We start from the raw sequence: 18,302 nt of genomic DNA, 5'->3' as shown, positions 1-18,302 counted from the left end.
AAATGTCTAAATGTATTATTATTATTATTAAACAGTTTATTAAGTGAAGAAAATTACCTTATGTCACCTTTGTTTTATTTTATTATGAACTGCTATTGTATGCATATTTTAGTTGTATTATTATTTAACAATTTATATCTATTCAGTATAACGATCAGTTGATATGGCCTCGATTTCTTACTACAGCGGCAACATGGCAACACAGTTGTCGGTAACGTGCTCCTCCTCCTCAGCGCTCGCGCGAACACACTGATGCTGTGCGGCTGAAGATCGCGCACACGCTGGTCATGGCGGACGGACTCCCCTTCGTCTAAATAAAAAACGCAGCCTTTTCTCCTCCAGAGAAACTCACAATTTTATATAACAGCTCATAATCACATATTGGAAGAAATACGCGTCATTCTGGTCGAGGTGAAATCGGGTCTGGTAAGTATTCAAGGTTTTATTTTCTTATTTCAGATAAAGTACTGCTTCTCGGAGAGGGAGAGTCTCTTCCTTCTCCGCCATTTTGTGACAGCGAAACTGCTCCAAGAAGGCGCCGGCACATTTTTTCATTACACCACTTTTATTGGCGGTAATTTACTGACTTTATTTTAAGATGAACATGCATTATCGGCTACGGAAGTTTCATATTTTCCCCGACAGGAACGAGCATCATGAGACTGTCTGTAGCAGAATGGCGCGGTTGTTTGCAGCGCAGAGCGTTTAGCATGTCAACTCTTTAAATAGGCGAACTCGTTTTCCCTGGAAGATAAGGTTATTGTTGTTTTTTTCTCACAGAAATAAGCTAACGTTACCTGTTAAATTCTGTAGAGGCAGATAAGATTACATGGCTATTTCGTTTATAAAATGGTTCAATGTGTAGACGAAGATGCATGAAATGCTTGAACATTAAACCCGTGTAATTTCCCGGTTTGTGGAGCAGTTTCGTTTTCAAGCAAGCAACTGATTTTCGCTAACGTTACGTTTTTACGATCATTTGTCTTTTAAATGCACGACTGCTTAGACAAGATATAAACAAGCAAATTATCCCCCTGTAAATTTTTCGTTTATGTAAAATGAGCGAATCTCGCCTGGTGGCCTATATTTGTAATAGCACATGTGTAGGCGTGTGAAATCCACACTACTGTCTCTAGGTCCTTGCTTCATAATATTGCTTGGAATGTCTGCCTATCTTTGAGTCGTTTGCATTCATTGGATGCTTGATTTGTCCCCTTCTGTCTCTCACAGAGATCAGAATGACCAATGAAGAACCGCTCCCGAAGAAGGTGAGCTCATTGTCGCAGTCTAATCTGATTATACGAGTCCCTTTCCGCCAACATGGTCTCTTTATAAGTCTTTATTTCCTTTTTATGTCCTTGCAGGTTCGCCTTAGTGAATCTGACATGAAGACCCTGACTCGAGAGGAGCTGTGCACAAGGTGTGTGGACAGTCTGCTGTGAGAGTATATACGTTGAAGCTTTTCAGATTGTCATACTAATGTTTTGTTCTGGTTGTAGGTGGAAACAGCATGAAGCTTATGTCCAGATGCTTGAGGCAAAATATGCTGATTTAAACTGTAAGTTTGCGCATCCCGGATGTTTTAAATAATTCATAGCCTTGAGTGGTTTACTACAGCGAGGAGTATTAGACTAGGTGTTATAACTAATGCATCTTTTTCATGTTGAAATGTCTGCAGCCAATGATGTGACAGGCCTGAAAGAGTCTGAGGAGAAGCTGAAGCAGCAACAGCAGGAATCTGCACGCAGAGAAAACATTCTGGTGATGAGGCTTGCTACTAAAGAGCAGGAAATGCAAGAGTGTACAGTAAGTGTGTCACTATGTCTCTTTTTTTTTTACTTCTGCTTTATGGTCAGATTGCTTGAATGATATTGTGTAGTAGATGTAGTATAAAGTTTTCACAACGCGTCATTAATCGGCCGTATTGGCGGCGCTGAACAAAACTGAAAATGGTCAATTATTGTCTTGTTTTGGGCTGTACTAATCGGTCAGACAGGGAAAAACATTTGGAGTACTATAGACTGCCAAAAACTATAACAAATCGAGGAAAAGAGTGTAAAAGAACTGTCTGAGGAACCAAAAGCATTTGTGGTTTGCCAAACTGAACCAGGATTTTCAGAGCAACAATTGTGTTTGTTCTTATCATTTCTGTTGAAGTATGTGAAATATTAGGCTAATTTCTTAATTAATACTTCTTGTACATACAGTATCTTTGCCACCTATTAACTTTAGTTTGTCAAAATATTGCATCCTTTCCTGCTTACTAGGTCCTTCTCTATATGATTTAGCAGCTTCCACACATTTTTCTCTGGTTTAAACAGCATAAATTAGCAGAACAATGCATTTTGTTGTATATTAGCCTTGCAATACATGCTGTTGTTTACATCCGGGTAACTGACAAAATAGTGGCGTAAGTGCAAACCCTCTACTTAAATGAAAGTGGATTACAAGTGTTAAGATTTTAAACATGGCAGATGTGTTTGTCCTTTGTACTGACATTACCAACTTTACCTAAGTAATAGCTGTTTCAGTCAAATGTTTATCATGAAAATGATTTCTGTAATTTATCAAAGTTGGTGTACGGATGCAAAAATGAGAATATTGTTTCCAGCATTTCAGCATGGGAAGAGCAGACAAAAAGTAAAGCAAATGCATGTTTTTGGAGGATGTGGAATAGAGGATGAATACAGGATTGCAATTTTAAGTGCAACTTTGAAAGTCAGGCATTGGTTTTGCTCTTTAATTTCTCTGTTTGGACCCCAATGCACAGTTTGCTTGTTGAAGCTACTGTTAATATAAAGTAAAGTTAATTAATGTAAAGTTACATTGTTACAATTGTTGTAAAGGTTTTTTCAAACCTTTAAACCATTACATAACAATATACATGCCTTCATTGACACTGTTTGTCATTTTTCACATGCTGAGATTTTAATGGTCTCTCTTACCTTGCAGACCCAAATCCAGTACCTGAAGCAAGTCCAGCAACCGAGTGCGGCTCAGCTGAGATCGTCCATGGTGGACCCAGCCATCAACTTATTTTTCCTCAAAATGAAGGCTGAACTGGAACAGACTAAAGACAAACTGGAGCAAGCCCAAAATGAACTGAGTGCCTGGAAATTTACACCTGATAGGTAAACTAAAATAACTCCCCCCTCCAAACAAAAAGTCAAGACTTTCCTGATTCACCCCCCACCTTCTCCTCTGCAGGAGTGCAGATAATGGTGGGGGAAGACTGAAATGTTTTGCTCACAACGAGACTCAGACTTTAAAGCCAAAGCTCAGAACAAAAGACATTTTTCTTTCGTATTGCCCTGCTATTACAAATACCGTAATGTAAAGTCAGAACAAAACACATCAGTTTTGGTCAGGTGACACTTTTGTTTCAGCTTTCTCTCTCCCCCCCACACCCCTCATGGTACAGAAGCCTGAAGGAATCGGGACTGTTCCTGAAGAGGTGGTCACGTCGGAAACGCCCCCCTTCCAGCCCATGTTAGAAAGCTTCCTGTAACAAAAAAGGCGGCCTATGAAAGACTCGAGCAAAGCGTTGGCTCTGGAGCTGATTGAACTGTAGTTTAAAGATCACTGATTGAACATTTAAAACATGACATGGCCCTACTAAATGTGTTGCAGAGGAATATGCCCCCATTTAAACTCCATCGTAGATGCCTTGAGACTGCTTAAGAATCTAGAATGTTAACACAGGGAGGTGGGAAAGTAGTGTGATGCAATGAAATGGGGAGGAGTTAAGCAATCTTAAGACTTTGGGGCAGAAGCCTTTGTTATCATGTAAGACTTTGGGGGAAGAATCAGACTTTCTGATCTGCAAAGACTTTGCTATATGTTCATCTCACAGGTGCGACATACGGTACAGTGTTTCAAATCTTTTTCCTTTTTTGTGTTCGTAATATCATACTTTGTTTTTGCTCTGGAAATGCACTTTGCGTTTACAGCAGTGTGGTCCAAATAGACCAACTTGGTAATCATCTTAAATTGGCTGTTGCGCTGCTGCAGATGCAAACATATTTGTTCTTTTCAATGTGAATGCAAATGTGCAATGTGTGTTAGAGGAAATTATTCAAGCTGTTTAAATGTTTGTGTATAATATTTTGTATTTATCTTGTGTACCTTTTCTAATCCACTTTTTGTTTTGCGGTCATCCAGTGAGGATTTCAATGATTTTGTTCATTTCTCTCGGGTCACGTGTAATTCTATGGCAGGTTTTTTGCTCAGATACTTTATAGTATCTTACATTTTTTACATTAGACTTGCATTTGCAATCTAAGTGATTCAGGAGTAGTTTTAGGGCCTTCTGCTTTGCGAATTTATGAAAACTTGGGTTAGGCAATTTTCTCTGTTACCAAGTCTTTTGAAATATTGTCTGCTCTAAAGTGGCATTTTATAATTCAGCAGAGATTTCATTGGATGTTTGTCCAGAAAAGATGGTGAACCCGTTTAAGGAAATAGTCTATATTTAACCACACATTTAACCTCAAACTGATTTTGATGTTAAATACCAGGATTTGCTCTGAAATTATTCCAAGTCAATTAAATTGAGGACAGTAGTGTTACAAACTACTGTATTTGGCACCAAAGTACCCTAGTAACTATTAAATTCAAAGTTCAGTGGTACTGAAAACATATTTTTGCAGTACATTACTGACTACAGAGTTTTCTAGTAGATGTGGGTTGCATTTACCTATACCCTAAAATAGAAGAGTAAACTATGCTGCTGATTTAAATGAAGTGCTCTGGCACATCCAGCTTTGCAGTTATTTTATTTCGATAATAATATGAGAAATTACATTAAAATTAATTTCTAGTACAACTTTTTTTTTTTACTAGTTACAATAACAAAGACTCAATTGATGCAATCATTGCTTGATTGCTCATAGCTGGTTTAAGGTTAACAGGTAGGTACTTTCAGTGGATCTGTGATTATCCCTGCTTTTAGGTTTTTAAAATGAACTTGGTTTTGCAACTTGTTCAATGGCCTATTGAAATGCTACCATGCTGGATATGTTCAGATGTATTGCATTTGCTGGTTTAACTTGATTTGATTTGGTCTGATAACTGTTCAACCATCTCTTCCCAGAATTGTTTGAACTGTTACTTGATTTTCTTGTTTTTTGTTGACTGTTTACATGCACACCAGGAAACTGCTTATTGCGAAAGAGCTGCCAAAATGTTGTTGTGTTCACATGTGCTGTTAGCAGAGCAAATACATGTGGCACCATTGGTAATTGGCTTTCTTCACTGTGTTGTTACTTTTAGTTGTCTGATCTTTTGCACTCAAATGCACTCTTTAAAAAGCTGTAAGAATCCAGTCAGATAAGGCTCAATCTCTTGCTGCTTTTACTAGTTGTAGAAAACCGCTTTCTGCAAAAACTAAGCCGTTTTCTCAAGTGCATGTAAACATACTTTACTGGTCAACAATATTTACCAATCTGAAGACCAGTGTGGCCATTGGAGAGTTTGTTGGAAGCTGTTTCTGGTTGGCTGATGTTACCACCCAGTTTGTAAATGCAGTGGCCACTTGTGTCGACCCTGTGGCCATGTTCACCATGTGATGTTAGACTTGTTTCCCTTGCAGCCAGACTGGTAAGAAGCTGATGGCGAAATGTCGCATGCTGATCCAGGAGAATCAGGAGTTGGGCAGGCAGCTGTCTCAGGGGCGCATCGCCCAGCTGGAGGCCGAGCTCGCCTTGCAGAAGAAGTACAGCGAAGAGCTCAAGAGCAGCCAAGATGGTAAGCAAAACCTTTCTTCATTCATCCAATCCATGGTTTGTTTTCAAGGAACTTAAACTCACTCCTAGTTGTTCTGTTTTTGCTTGCACCTGTGCATTTTGTATGGTCCAGAGCTCAATGACTTCATCATTCAGCTGGACGAGGAGGTGGAGGGCATGCAGAGCACCATCCTGGTTCTTCAGCAGCAGCTGAGGGAGACCAGGCAGCAGATGTCTCAGATGAACTCCCAAGTCACTTCAAGTGGAGCTGGTCCAAGCAGAACTTCGCCTTCAGCGGCCTCTGAACCTTCCATTCAAAGCGAACCAGCGAGCGCCTCCAGCTCAAATGTTGCGAAAGACTGCGGAAGGGTGTCCAACGGACCTTCAAACGGGAACTCGTCTCAGAGGGGCGCGTCTGGGTCCAGTCTGTATCGGGAAGCGAGCAGCGCGGATGAAGATTACCCACCATCACCATCTGTCTCCAGCCCCACTCATGGCGGCATGTCAAAACTTTCCAACCACTCGGAAGATGCAGGGAGCCAGAGGGGTGGAGAAGGGTACGTGACTCAACTAAGTGCGGGCTATGAGAGCGTGGACTCACCAACAGGCAGTGAGACGTCAGTGACCCAGCACTCGAACGATACAGACTCCAATGCTGACTCCCACGAGGCCGCTGCTGTCTCCAAAGGCAGCAGGACTGCTGGTATGCGGCACGGCACACAGAATGGCCTGGACTCATCTGCAGCAACAGTTGCCACCAACGCCTCCAATGCCTCCACAGGGTCCGTTTTGTAACATTCTGAAAATTTCTTTTTTTTAACTCGCAACAAACAAGGAAATCACACACTTCAGGCCAGTTAGTTTCTTGTTTGAGAAATGGTCAAATGCAACACTTTTGTTTTCTACCTGACCTTCCATCATAACCTAATTCAGTGCATTTGCGACATGCTCAAAAGCCGATTACGTTTATAAGACGAGCAACATTGCGTTTGTATATTTGAATTCTTTTTTTTTATGACTTTTAAACCATTTTTCCTGTCAAAGTAATACGAACACTTGGTTCTGTACTGTTCATTTGCTCACTTGTTAGAACTCTGAAATCATTTAGCTACGTGTGATGTATCATAATGCTCAATTAAGTCTTGAAGCTGCAAGTTCAGAGAGTCCTTAGTTTCCTGATGTTGAACTTTTCTTTTGTTCCTCTACATGACGAGCGAAAACGTTTTGTTTGACTTGTGTGTAGTTTTTGAGATGTATCTTGTTAAATTCTGATTTCAATCCTTTTCATGTACTGACCAAATATCAATAAAGAATTTTAATATGACTCAAAGCTTGATTTGAATTTCTGCTTTAAATAAACCATTCCTTCTGTTTATCAACATGTCATTAATGCCTAAGCAGTGCTGAAATCCATTCAAAAGTGTGTATTTAGTGAGAATGTAAAGCGATGTCTGAAATGTTTTTATGAAAAGTGGCTTTTTAAATAAAAAGCTGATTTTGAATGAGGTCTAGTAATATGCATAAGCTGTTAGCCATCCACACCATTGGGTGGCGCTGCACCAAAATAAACCAGTGCATCAGACTCAGATCTCGGAGATGATGTTTTCGGACAGCGTGAAGTAGGAGGCTCCACGAAACAACCTGCATATACATAGAGCCAGCCTACCGGACTCACAACAAGGAACCTGCCGAGAAAATCCAGCATTACAGCAAAGATGAACACGGAAGCGATTGTTATCGTTTCTGCCGCAAGGACTCCTATAGGTAACGTTAACGTTAAAATGCTTTTGTCGTTATATTTCCCACACCTCTGTGTAACAGAAAACGGCAGTGTATCATGTTGCAGCTTCTTGATAGATTATATTAGAAAGTTATATCTTCTATTTAGTGTCATTAACTCCTGGGTTAAGTTAAATAATAACTGCACGGTTAAGCTAATAAAAGCGAGTCTGTTTGCTTTAGTGGTAAATCGTCAAAGTAACGTTACGTATCTTATTGTTTATTTTAATTAGCTAATGGTCGAGTTTGCGGCAGTAGTGTTGCTGCCTTCATGTGATATGGGAAAGATGATGCTTTCCACTTGTGAAGTGGAAATTACCAGTGTGTCGTATTCAGGTGCTTTTGTTGTCGTAGTGAAGAGAAACATGGCGAACTCGGAATTTGTCCTCACATGCTACTTAGGTAAAAGTTTTAAAACGGTTATAAACTCCCTAATGCATCTGCTACAGGATGCATCAAAACGCAAACGGTAAATTATAGGCTGTATCTTATTGATCATGAATAGTAGAGTTGACAATACTTACTAATGGTTATTTTAGCTAGCCTATATATACGTTTTTATATAAGCCTATATATAGTATATATATTTTATATAGCCTATATAAGTTTTTTTACTTTTAACATCATGCAATGTTTACCATTCATTATGGTTTCGTTACTGTCCGCCATGTTGAAAGGTCAAAGTTTATCCCATCTCGGCAACTCGGGTATCATAAAAATTTTCGAGCTTTCCAGTGGAAATTACAACGTGAGTGGGTGTTCATGTGCAATTTCGATGTCGGATTTTGGTATTTACCATAATTACGATAGCACATGAAGGCAGCATCTGTCTCACTATGGTGCAGAAGAAACGCCAAACTGCTCTGATTGGCTGCTCGACGTGCTCACCAGTGTTCTCGTGCTCTGATTGGTTTATTTATTGTAGCGCCATGGCCAGATTGGTCATCCAGCGAAGTCTTTGCTGAATCCTTTAAATTTCCTTCATATATGGAATTGGTTCAAAGTCAGAGTTGGAAACGTTTTGAAAAAATGTCTGTTTAAACAATTTTTTTAGTATGCAAATTGTATAATATCCACACATTTCTAGTAATTGTGCAGTTCTCATATTGTGTTTTCAGAAAGATTTGGAATTCGTCACTACTGAAACACAGTAATATATAATTTAATAAGAAGGGTTATATTTACCTATTAAGATATTACTTACATCTTTCTTGTAAATATATATTTTTCTATTTTATTAAAACGTTTTCAGAGGTAAATTATCCATTTTAACAATACTTTGTGTAATTTATGAGATTTGTTGTATTCTGAAAACAAATTTTCTTTGTAAAAGGTCAAAGGTTGATCATACTAATTTCAAATTTAAGGATTCATTAGTTTGAAATATACACTGAACCAAACACTATCATAACATCTTATTTGATAAGACAATATACTTTGTTTTTGACAAAACATCCCATGTTTTGGTCGTGACAGCAATGTTTTGGTAGCAACCACATCACATCTAAAACACTACTAAAACATACTAAAATACTAAAAAATTGCATAACTGTAGTAAAATTTTGTTTATTTCCCCCAAATAAAGAATGTGTTCCCTTTTGTCACTACCGAAACAATTGGTCGTAACTAGTACAATTGTATGGGATAACACCCCAAAAAACTACAGAAAATTCACCAAATGTTTCGGTTGTGACTGTTTTGTTAGTGACTATTTTAGACTTTTGAACCTTGCTCAAAGATTCTAATCAGCACATGGTTAGCTAGCACAGTTCTGAACAGTTGTACACACATAAAAACTAAATGTTATGGATTAACTCCTACAAAAGTGTTTAATTATAGAAAAATGGTGTTTGGTAGTGACATTCTTTAAAGTTACACACAGATTTTTCATACTTGTGAACACATTTACCTCAAAATGATGGGGTCTATCTACTTACCATGTAGCTATGAGAGAGATTGACACAAATATTTCCTGATCATAAATGTAGAGGTGTAGTTAAAATCAGTCTCAGCAAAAACATACAGTGTTTTGGTAGTGACATGAAAATGCGTGACACTTTTTTTTGGATAAAGTTTCGTAATTTACAAAGAAAATATAAAATAAATAAATATAATTTACAAAGGGAAAAAATTCAACAAGAGATTTGTTATATGACTTGACAAGCATCTTCCATAAAATCTATTAATTATTCAGTTAAAACAAAAGTATCAATATTTTTGCTTTTTTATTGACAGGATCATTCAGTGGAACTCTTAGCAGTGTGCCTCTCAATGATCTGGGAACAGTAGTCATTAAAGATGCGCTTAAGAGGGCCAATGTAAAGCCAGAAGACGTCTCAGAGGTCATCATGGGTCATGTCCTCACTGCAGGTATATAGCACTACACATAGTGTATTTTAGCCTACTCGCCATATAAATATAGAGTTCATCAATCACTCATCAGTAACTCACAAAGCTTAAGTTCATTTGTGGATTGATAGTCCTTTCCTACATTTGATTTAAGGTCATGGGCAGAATCCTGCCCGTCAGGCAAGTGTTGGTGCTGGTATCCCATACTCGGTGCCGGCATGGAGCTGTCAGATGATCTGTGGATCTGGCCTGAAGGCTGTGTGTCTTGGTGCTCAGTCCATCATGACTAAAGAATCCACTATAGTAGTAGCAGGAGGGATGGAGAGCATGAGTCGGGTAAGACATCTGTAAAGAGCACTTCTGTTAACTTTAAGTGACAAGTGATCATAACCATGCAAGACTTTGTCTATCAGGCTCCGCATATACTGCAGATGAGGTCAGGGGTGAAGATGGGAGATGCTACTTTGCAGGACTCTATATTGACTGATGGACTCGTAGACGCCTTTTACAATTACCACATGGGAATCACAGGTCATTTTCTAAAACAGTCTGCCTACCTTTATTGTGTCCTTTAATGGTGTGACTGATCTAGTTTTGGTCTTGTTTCTCTCTTAGCTGAGAATGTGGCCAAGCAGTGGGGGGTGTCCCGTGAGGCTCAGGACCAGTTTGCTGTGACGTCGCAAAACAGAACTGAAGCAGCTCAAAAGGCTGGATATTTTGACCAGGAGATTGTGCCAGTTACTGTTCCCTCTAGGAAAGGTAAGAGGCTTATTTTATTTTTCAATATTTCAGTAAATGTTTAATACACTTCCATTCAAAAGTTTGGGGTTATGAATATAGTTAAAGTCAAAAGTTTACATACACCTTGCAGAATTTACAAAAATTTTAATTATTTTACCAAAATAAGAGGGATCATACCAAAATGATTTTTTTTTAATACTGACCTGAATAAGATATTTCACACAGAAGACATTTACATATAGTTCACAAGAGAAAATAATAGTTTTTTTTTTTTTTTTTTTTAATTACACTGTTTAAAAGTTACATACATACGCTTCTTAATACTGTGTTGTTACCTGAATGATCCACAGCTGTGTTTTTTTGTTGTTGTTGTTTAGTGATAGTTGTTCATGAGTCCCTTGTTTGTCCTGAACAGTTTGAACTGCCAGCTGTTCTTTAGAAAAATCCTTCAGGTCCCATAAATGATGTGGTTTTTCAGCATTTCTGTGTATTTGAACCCTTTCCAACAATGACTGTATGATTATAAGATCCATCTTTTCACACTGAGGACAACTGAGAGACTCATATGTCTACTATTACAGAAGGTTGAAACACTTACTGATGCCCAGAAGGAAACACAATGCATTAAAAAATATATATATATATATATATATATTTAGGCAAAAAAAGAAAAATGTACACATCTTCATTCTGTTCAAACGTTTACATCCCTGGCTCTTAATGCATCTTTTTCCCTTCTGGAGCATCAGTGAGCTTTTAAACCATCTGTAATAATTGCATATGAGTCACTCAGTTGTCCTCAGAGTGAAAAGATTGTTGAGAAGGGTTCAAATGCACAAAAATGCTGAAAAAACACAGAATATTTGGGACCTGAAAGATTTTTCTGAAGGACAGCGGGTAGTTCAACTGTTCAGGACAAACAAGAGACTCATGAACAACTATCACTAAACAAAGAAAACAAACAAAAAAGCTGTTGATCATTTATCGAGGCAGTGTTGTACTGCAAAAAACTATTTTTTTCTAGTAAATGTGTCAGTTAGTCTTCAACACTCATTCACAAGAGTACCATGACGCATTTTCATTTCTGAGTGAACTATGCCTTTAGGCTTGTATTTATCTCTGATGATGACATTGATTATCAATTCAAATAAATTCCCTTTATTACCATATCAGGTCCAGTCGAGGTCAAAGCTGACGAGTTTCCTCGGCATGGCAGTAATATTGATGCTATGTCCAAACTGAAGCCCTATTTTGTGAAGGATGGTTCTGGCACAGTGACAGCTGGCAATGCATCAGGTAAATTATGACATCTTTGACACTCAGTTATGACATATATTAGATGTCATTTTCAATGCATACAGATAGTAATGTTTTTTTTTCCCATTGTTTTTTGTTTAACAGGCATAAATGATGGAGCTGCAGCTACTGTTCTCATGAGCCAATCAGAGGCCCAGAGGCGTGGCTTAAAACCAATGGCACGCATCACATCCTGGGCTCAGGCAGGCCTTGACCCTTCGGTCATGGGCACAGGGCCAATTCCAGCCATTAGGAAAGCTGTGAGTGTCTGTTGAGTCATCGCAGGACTTAATTCATCCACATGAATAAAGAATGAATGCTTGTAATCAAGGCTTATCCCGAAATAGCACCCAGGGGAACAATATAATCCAATAAAAACATAGGTTTAGAATTTGATCCAAGAATATGATTGAGCCAAGATGTTTTTAGAAATTGTTTTGGGCTCATAAAATATACAGTTCCTTGCGAAAGTATTTATACTTTCAAATTTTGTAATGTTGCTGCCATATGTTAAACTGGTTTTAATTACTTTTTCCCCCACATTAATCTACACTCATAATCATAATCATACACATCATAATGGCAAGGCAAGAAACGAAAGGTTTTAACAAATTTAACAAATTAAAAAAAAAATTAAAAACCTAAACGATTATATTGCATAAGTATTCATACCCTTATCAGGGACAGTTGAAATTTAGCTCAGGAGCATTCATATTGCTTGTAGATGTTACTACACTTTGAGTGAAGTTAACCTGTGGCAAATTCAACTGAATGGGTATGATTTGGAAAGGCACACATCTTAATAAAAGCTCTAACAGCTGAAAATCCATATCAGCGCAAAAACCAACCCCTGAGGTCAAAACAAAACAAAACAAAACAAAACAAAAAATGCCTGTAGAGCTAAGAAGTTAAGAGTCAGGATTGCATCTGAGGAAGAGTTCAGAAAAAAATTCTGCTGCATTGTCAAGTCAAGTCAAGTCACCTTTATTTATATAGCGCCTTTTACAATACAGATTGTGTCAAAGCAACTGCACAGTATTTAAACAGCACAATAGTGTGTAAGTAACGCATTATTGTAACAATCAATTTTCAGTTAAAGGCAGTTCATCAATGAATTCAGTGATATCATCGTCAGTTCAGTTCAAATAGTATACGATATCGCTGGAAAATGTCCCCAACTAAGCAAGCCAGAGGTGACAGCGGCAAGGAACCAAAACTCCACAGGTGACAGAGATGGAGAAAAAAACCTTGGGAGACCTTGAAGGTTCACAGAAGCATGTAGCCCCTATTATCCATAATGGAGGAAGTTTGAAACAACCAGAACTCTTTCTAGAGCTGACCTCTGGCCAAACTGAGCAATTGATGGAGAAGGGCCTTGTCTAGAGTGGTGAACCACCAAGAACCTGATGGTCACTCTAGTTGAGCTCCGTGATCATATATGCAGAAGGGAAAAACTTACAGAAGACAGATAATTGCCAAATGTTGGTGTGCAAATGTTGATGCATTATACCCAAAAAGGCTGTAATGGTGCTTTAGCTAAGCACTGAGTTGAGGGTATGAATATTTATGCAATGTACTTATTTCAGTTTTTTTATTTTTTAATAAATTAAGTTGTGACAATTCAGTTTTTGCTTTGTCATTATGGTGCATGGAGTGTAGTTTGATGTGGAAAAAAATAATTTAAAACAGTTTAACATAACATTTACTAATTAATTAATTAAAGTGTTTTCCGCTACAATCTTTGCAATTTATTGTTAAAACAAATTTGGTTTGCACTAGCAATAATGATTCTATAACTTGGTTTCAAAGTGAATTTTATCTGCTTTCTAACCAGGTTGAAAAAGCAAGATGGAAGCTGGATGAGGTTGACCTGTTTGAGATAAATGAAGCGTTTGCTGCCCAGTCCATTGCAGTGGTAAAGGAGCTCGGTCTAAACCCTGATAAGGTGTGTTATTACCTCCACTTTATACTAGGGGTGGACGATATACCGGTAGACATGATTAACCAGTAGAAATTTGTCAGTGGTAGAGAATTTGGACTATTGTCTCTATCACAGTTACACGCTCATATGACGTTGCTGTGCTACGTAGTCATGGAAACGTATCATTTACACGTGGTAGCATTGTGGATTAAAAAAATAAGTGGTTTTAAGCCATTGAAATGCAATCAGCAATGAAAGAGAACTCATTTCGCTATATACGCACGCTGCCTGAGAGAATGTTTCTTAGTGCTGTCAGAGAGGCGCGTACACGTATAGATGGTGTTATTTTGCTGTTTTATGAGCCTCGAACGGTTAAATACACATACTTCTGTGTCAAAATGCCCGTCTTTGCAAATATCCTTATAAACACAATAATTTAGGTCTTAAAGGGATAGTTCACCCAAAAATGAAAATTTGATGTTAATCTGCTTACCCCCAATGCATCCAAGATGTAGGTTACTTTGTTTCCTCAGAAAAACACAAACGAAGATTTTTAACGAAAACCGGTGCAGTCTGCCAGCCTTATCATGGACATCGATGGGCACCAAACCTTTAAAAGTAAACAAAAACATGCACAGACAAATCCAAATCACACCCTGCGGCTCGTGATGATACATTGATGTCCTAAGACATGAAACGATCGTTTTTTGTGAGAAACTGAACAGTATTTATATCATTTTTTACCTTTGATACACAGCCACGTCCATCTGTAATGTGCACGAGTTTGGCATCAGTCACGTCACATGAGCACGCGCTCTGTCATAGAATACACAAACGCCGGAAGCGATCTGTCGCATGTATACGACACTCTACACAGAGCACAGAGATTGTGGGTATAGCGGCTATTCAAAATGGTAATTACTTGCGCGTATCCTGATTGTTTAAACCGATTTAAAGCTAAAAGATTACATTAGTTTGCACAAACTCATCCGGGACTTTTCACTGATTTCCCCTTACGGCGTTTGCGTATTCTACGTCAGAGCGCGTGCTCATGTGACGTGACTGATGCCAAACTCGTGCACATGACAGATGGACGTGGCTGTGTATCAAAGGTAAAAAATGATATAAATACTGTTCAGTTTCTCACAAAAACCGATCGTTTCGTGTCTTAAGACATCAATGTATCATCACGAGCCGCAGGGTGTGATTTGGATTTGTCTGTGCATGTTTTTGTTTACTTTTAAAGGTCTGGTGCCCATCCACGTACATGATAAGGCTGGCAGACTGCACCGGTTTTCGTTAAAAATCTTCGTTTGTGTTTTTCTGAGGAAACAAAGTAACCTACATCTTGGATGCATTGGGGGTAAGCAGATTAACATCAAATTTTCATTTTTGGGTGAACTATCCCTTTAAGTGAAAGCAACAGATGAGACGGACAACATGTGTAACAGTATATTAGATTTGGGCAGCTCTTAAAGTGACAGCAGTCTAATATTCTTGCTGTCTGTTATTCATGTTAATCAAACAACATAATCTCTCAGTGCTTTTTTTGACTGAATCACTTTTGTAACTTTAATAAGAAGAAATATATATTTAATTTACACAGTGAAGAATAATGCGTGTTTTTATACATTTGATTACTTTGTACAATGTTTATTTGTTCTACTGTAGTTTTGTCCTATTGCTTTTTTTATTCTTATTTAATCACTGAGTGTTTACTTGTCTTCAGTTTTTTTTTAATTTAGGCTAGTATTAATTTTTTGTGTGACTCTGGTGACAAGAATTCTGAAATTTCTATGGTATCAAACGTTTTGATATCATAAAGACTATATATTGTGATATACAACGTTATATATCGTAAGATTAGTCATATTGCCCACCCCTACTTTATACTTCATGCTACATACAGCTTTACACAATATTATATTGACACACTTACCCAATGATTTATGTGCTACAGTGAAAAGTAGAGGTCCATCTCACTTGACCTTTGTTCACTGATGCTGTCAGTGACCAGACTGCTACATGAAAATTAATAAAATGAACTCTTTGCCTAAGTTAACAAATATAATATTTATAGAAATACTACTACTCATGTCTCATTTCTTCCATCTTTTTCTAGTTTTCTCGTTGTATATTTGACATATTCATATGTGACTCTGCACCACAAAACCAGTCTCAAGTAGCACCAAAAATACACTGTATGGGTCAAAATTATCGATTTTTTTTAATGCCAAAAATCATTTGGACGTTAAGTAAAGATCATGTTCCATGAAGATATTTTGTAAATTCCCTACCGTAAATATATCAAAACTTAATTTTAATTAGTAATATGCATTGCTAACTTAATTTGGAAACCTTTAAAGGCGATTTTCTTAGTATTTTGATTTTTTTTTTTTTTTTGCACCCTCAGATTCCAGATATTCAAATAATTGTATCTTGGCCTAATATTGTCATATTCTAACAAACCATACATCAATGGAAAGCTCATTTATTCAGATTTCAGATTATGTATAAATCTCAATTTCAAAAAATGTATCCTTATGACTGGTTTTGTGGTCCAGGGTCACATACGTATACACCATAATTGAACACTTCTTTTATCTCTCTCCCTTCAGGTGAATGTGTGTGGAGGGGCGATCTCTCTCGGACATCCTCTCGGTATGTCTGGCTGTAGAGTGTTGGTGACCCTGCTTCATGCTCTGCAGAGGACAGGGGGGCGGAAAGGGATTGCTTCATTGTGTATAGGTGGTGGAATGGGTATTGCCATGTGTGTAGAGAGAGAATAAGCACTGAGTACTTTAAATGTGTGCTTTCAATCAGGCCTTGAATCAAAAATCAAAACAGATGTATAAAATCTTAACGGGCAATGATGAGACTAAAGCAAGTACATACTCGAGTCAGTACTTATATGCACTTTAAAGGAAGGGAAACCTGTAGTATAATTCACACATGGCCAATTCTGATAAAATCATGTCTAATGTATCATCGCTGATGCATTTTGCACTTAACACTTATGTATTCTCTTCAGTCTTTAGTGATTTATGGTACATAAAGAGGACGTATTGTATACCAGCTTTAAGACATTCCTTTTCTGTGTTAATTGTCTATGGTTGCTGATTTACTCTTGAAGTAAAGCTTTTATTGGTATTAAAACTGGGTCTGTCCACAAGCATATTAACAAAATCCTGATTTAAATATGAAAAAAAGTGTTTGTTCTGTGTGTATTAATCCATCAGTTGAATGGAGTAAGTCTGTTTCCAGCAGAAAAGAAAATGGACCTGCTGTAGTACTTAGATAAGACTTGTCTACACTGTGCAATAAAAAAACTGCCTTAGAAATGTCAAATGTGCCAAAGGCAAAATTAGCCCTCTATCCTATTCTTCCAATAGTCTGCTTTTAATACTCTCTCTCCCAATGTTAATTTATACCTCAGGGGAAAGCTGTTTACATATTTAGCCTGTGCTGTACTCTTAATCTCACTGCTTAATAAAGAATTTAATGGAGAGCCATGTGTCCTACAATGAGTGCAGGTAAATTAGGCCACTTATTTACAAATGTTTTTGCACGTTTTCCAAACTGTTCTTTGCGCATTGAGACCTTTTGCTGTCATTTTACAATTAAAATATTTATCCAAAAACAACTGTGAAGCCCAACACCATGTGTTCAAGTAAAATTAGCTGGTAAGTCTATACAAAACCATTATTGTAAACAAGTAACATGCTTTTTGCAGTAAGAAAACAATATGGTCATTTAGAAATCTTGTAATTCATGATATCTTACCCAGATTAATCTGTTTTTATATGTTAAGTACTATTGTGGCAGCTGTTTAAAACGGTTTACATTAATTGTAAATAGAACCTTAAAAAAACTATGAGGACGCTTTAACCTTATCATCCTCATATGTGACCCTGGATAACAAAACCGTCATTTATACAAAATATGAAAGCTGAATAAATAAGTTTTCCATTGGTCTATATGTATAGCTTGTTAGCATAGATAGGACAATATTTGGCAGAGATACTATTTGCTGGATACTAATCTGGAATCTGAGGGTGCAAAAAATATTGAGAAAATCACCTTTAATGTTCTCCAAATGAAGTTCTTAGCAATGCATATCACTAATCGAAAATTAAATTTTCAATAGATGTATTTATGGTAGGAAATTTACAAAATATCTTCATGGAACACGATCTTTATCCTAATGATTTTTGGCATAAAAGAAAAGGCGATTTTTGACTCATAAAATGTATTTTTGGCTATTGCTACAAATAAACCCGTGTTACTTATGACTAGTTTTGTGGTCCAGAGTAACATTTTACCTCAAAAGACCTTACTGTGAGACGTGAGCGTCGTGGACAATTCATGAAGTAAACAGTAGGGGGCGCCAAATCTCAAAACTACGTAAATGACAATCGCTTCATCGGCCTGTGTTGCAGGTCAGTGTGAGTTTGGTACAGGTGTAATTTGTTGTCACGAAGTTTAAATCGTTT

The 18,302-nt window shown here is 37.5% G+C and overlaps 2 protein-coding genes across 2 annotated transcripts; both read left to right on the top strand.

The window, feature by feature from the left end:
* The first annotated feature begins 410 nt into the window (after positions 1 to 410).
* Positions 411 to 7,047, top strand: wtap (WT1 associated protein). The gene is made up of 8 exons (XM_073853000.1): positions 411 to 426; positions 1,231 to 1,268; positions 1,365 to 1,420; positions 1,500 to 1,558; positions 1,679 to 1,806; positions 2,953 to 3,131; positions 5,591 to 5,745; positions 5,857 to 7,047. Exons 2-8 carry the CDS (start codon positions 1,239 to 1,241, stop codon positions 6,516 to 6,518), a joined length of 1,269 nt encoding a protein of 422 aa, XP_073709101.1. The 5' UTR covers positions 411 to 426; positions 1,231 to 1,238; the 3' UTR covers positions 6,519 to 7,047.
* A 289-nt stretch (positions 7,048 to 7,336) lies between these two features.
* acat2 (acetyl-CoA acetyltransferase 2) lies at positions 7,337 to 17,452 on the top strand. Its single transcript, XM_073816467.1, has 9 exons — positions 7,337 to 7,487; positions 9,738 to 9,872; positions 10,006 to 10,187; positions 10,265 to 10,382; positions 10,467 to 10,610; positions 11,766 to 11,888; positions 11,994 to 12,148; positions 13,723 to 13,833; positions 16,428 to 17,452. The coding sequence occupies exons 1-9, from the start codon at positions 7,439 to 7,441 to the stop codon at positions 16,596 to 16,598; spliced, it is 1,188 nt and encodes a 395-aa protein (XP_073672568.1). The 5' UTR covers positions 7,337 to 7,438; the 3' UTR covers positions 16,599 to 17,452.
* The last annotated feature ends 850 nt before the right edge of the window (positions 17,453 to 18,302 follow it).

Source organism: Garra rufa, chromosome 13 (genome assembly GCF_049309525.1).
Source record: "Garra rufa chromosome 13, GarRuf1.0, whole genome shotgun sequence".
Classification (NCBI taxonomy): Eukaryota; Metazoa; Chordata; class Actinopteri; order Cypriniformes; family Cyprinidae; genus Garra; species Garra rufa.
Note: the sequence above shows the minus strand (reverse complement) of the source record. Positions and strands in the feature narration are given on the sequence as shown.

Bases quoted from the DNA above. Each gene is read 5' to 3' on its own strand.
- wtap (XM_073853000.1), top strand. From the start codon at position 1,239: ATGACCAATGAAGAACCGCTCCCGAAGAAG. The intron at 1,421-1,499 runs GTGTGTGGACAG...TTCTGGTTGTAG, and splicing joins CGAGAGGAGCTGTGCACAAG to GTGGAAACAGCATGAAGCTT. The intron at 1,807-2,952 runs GTAAGTGTGTCA...CTTACCTTGCAG, and splicing joins AGGAAATGCAAGAGTGTACA to ACCCAAATCCAGTACCTGAA.
- acat2 (XM_073816467.1), top strand. From the start codon at position 7,439: ATGAACACGGAAGCGATTGTTATCGTTTCTGCCGCAAGGACTCCTATA. The intron at 10,383-10,466 runs GTCATTTTCTAA...TTTCTCTCTTAG, and splicing joins TTACCACATGGGAATCACAG to CTGAGAATGTGGCCAAGCAG. The intron at 12,149-13,722 runs GTGAGTGTCTGT...CTTTCTAACCAG, and splicing joins TTCCAGCCATTAGGAAAGCT to GTTGAAAAAGCAAGATGGAA.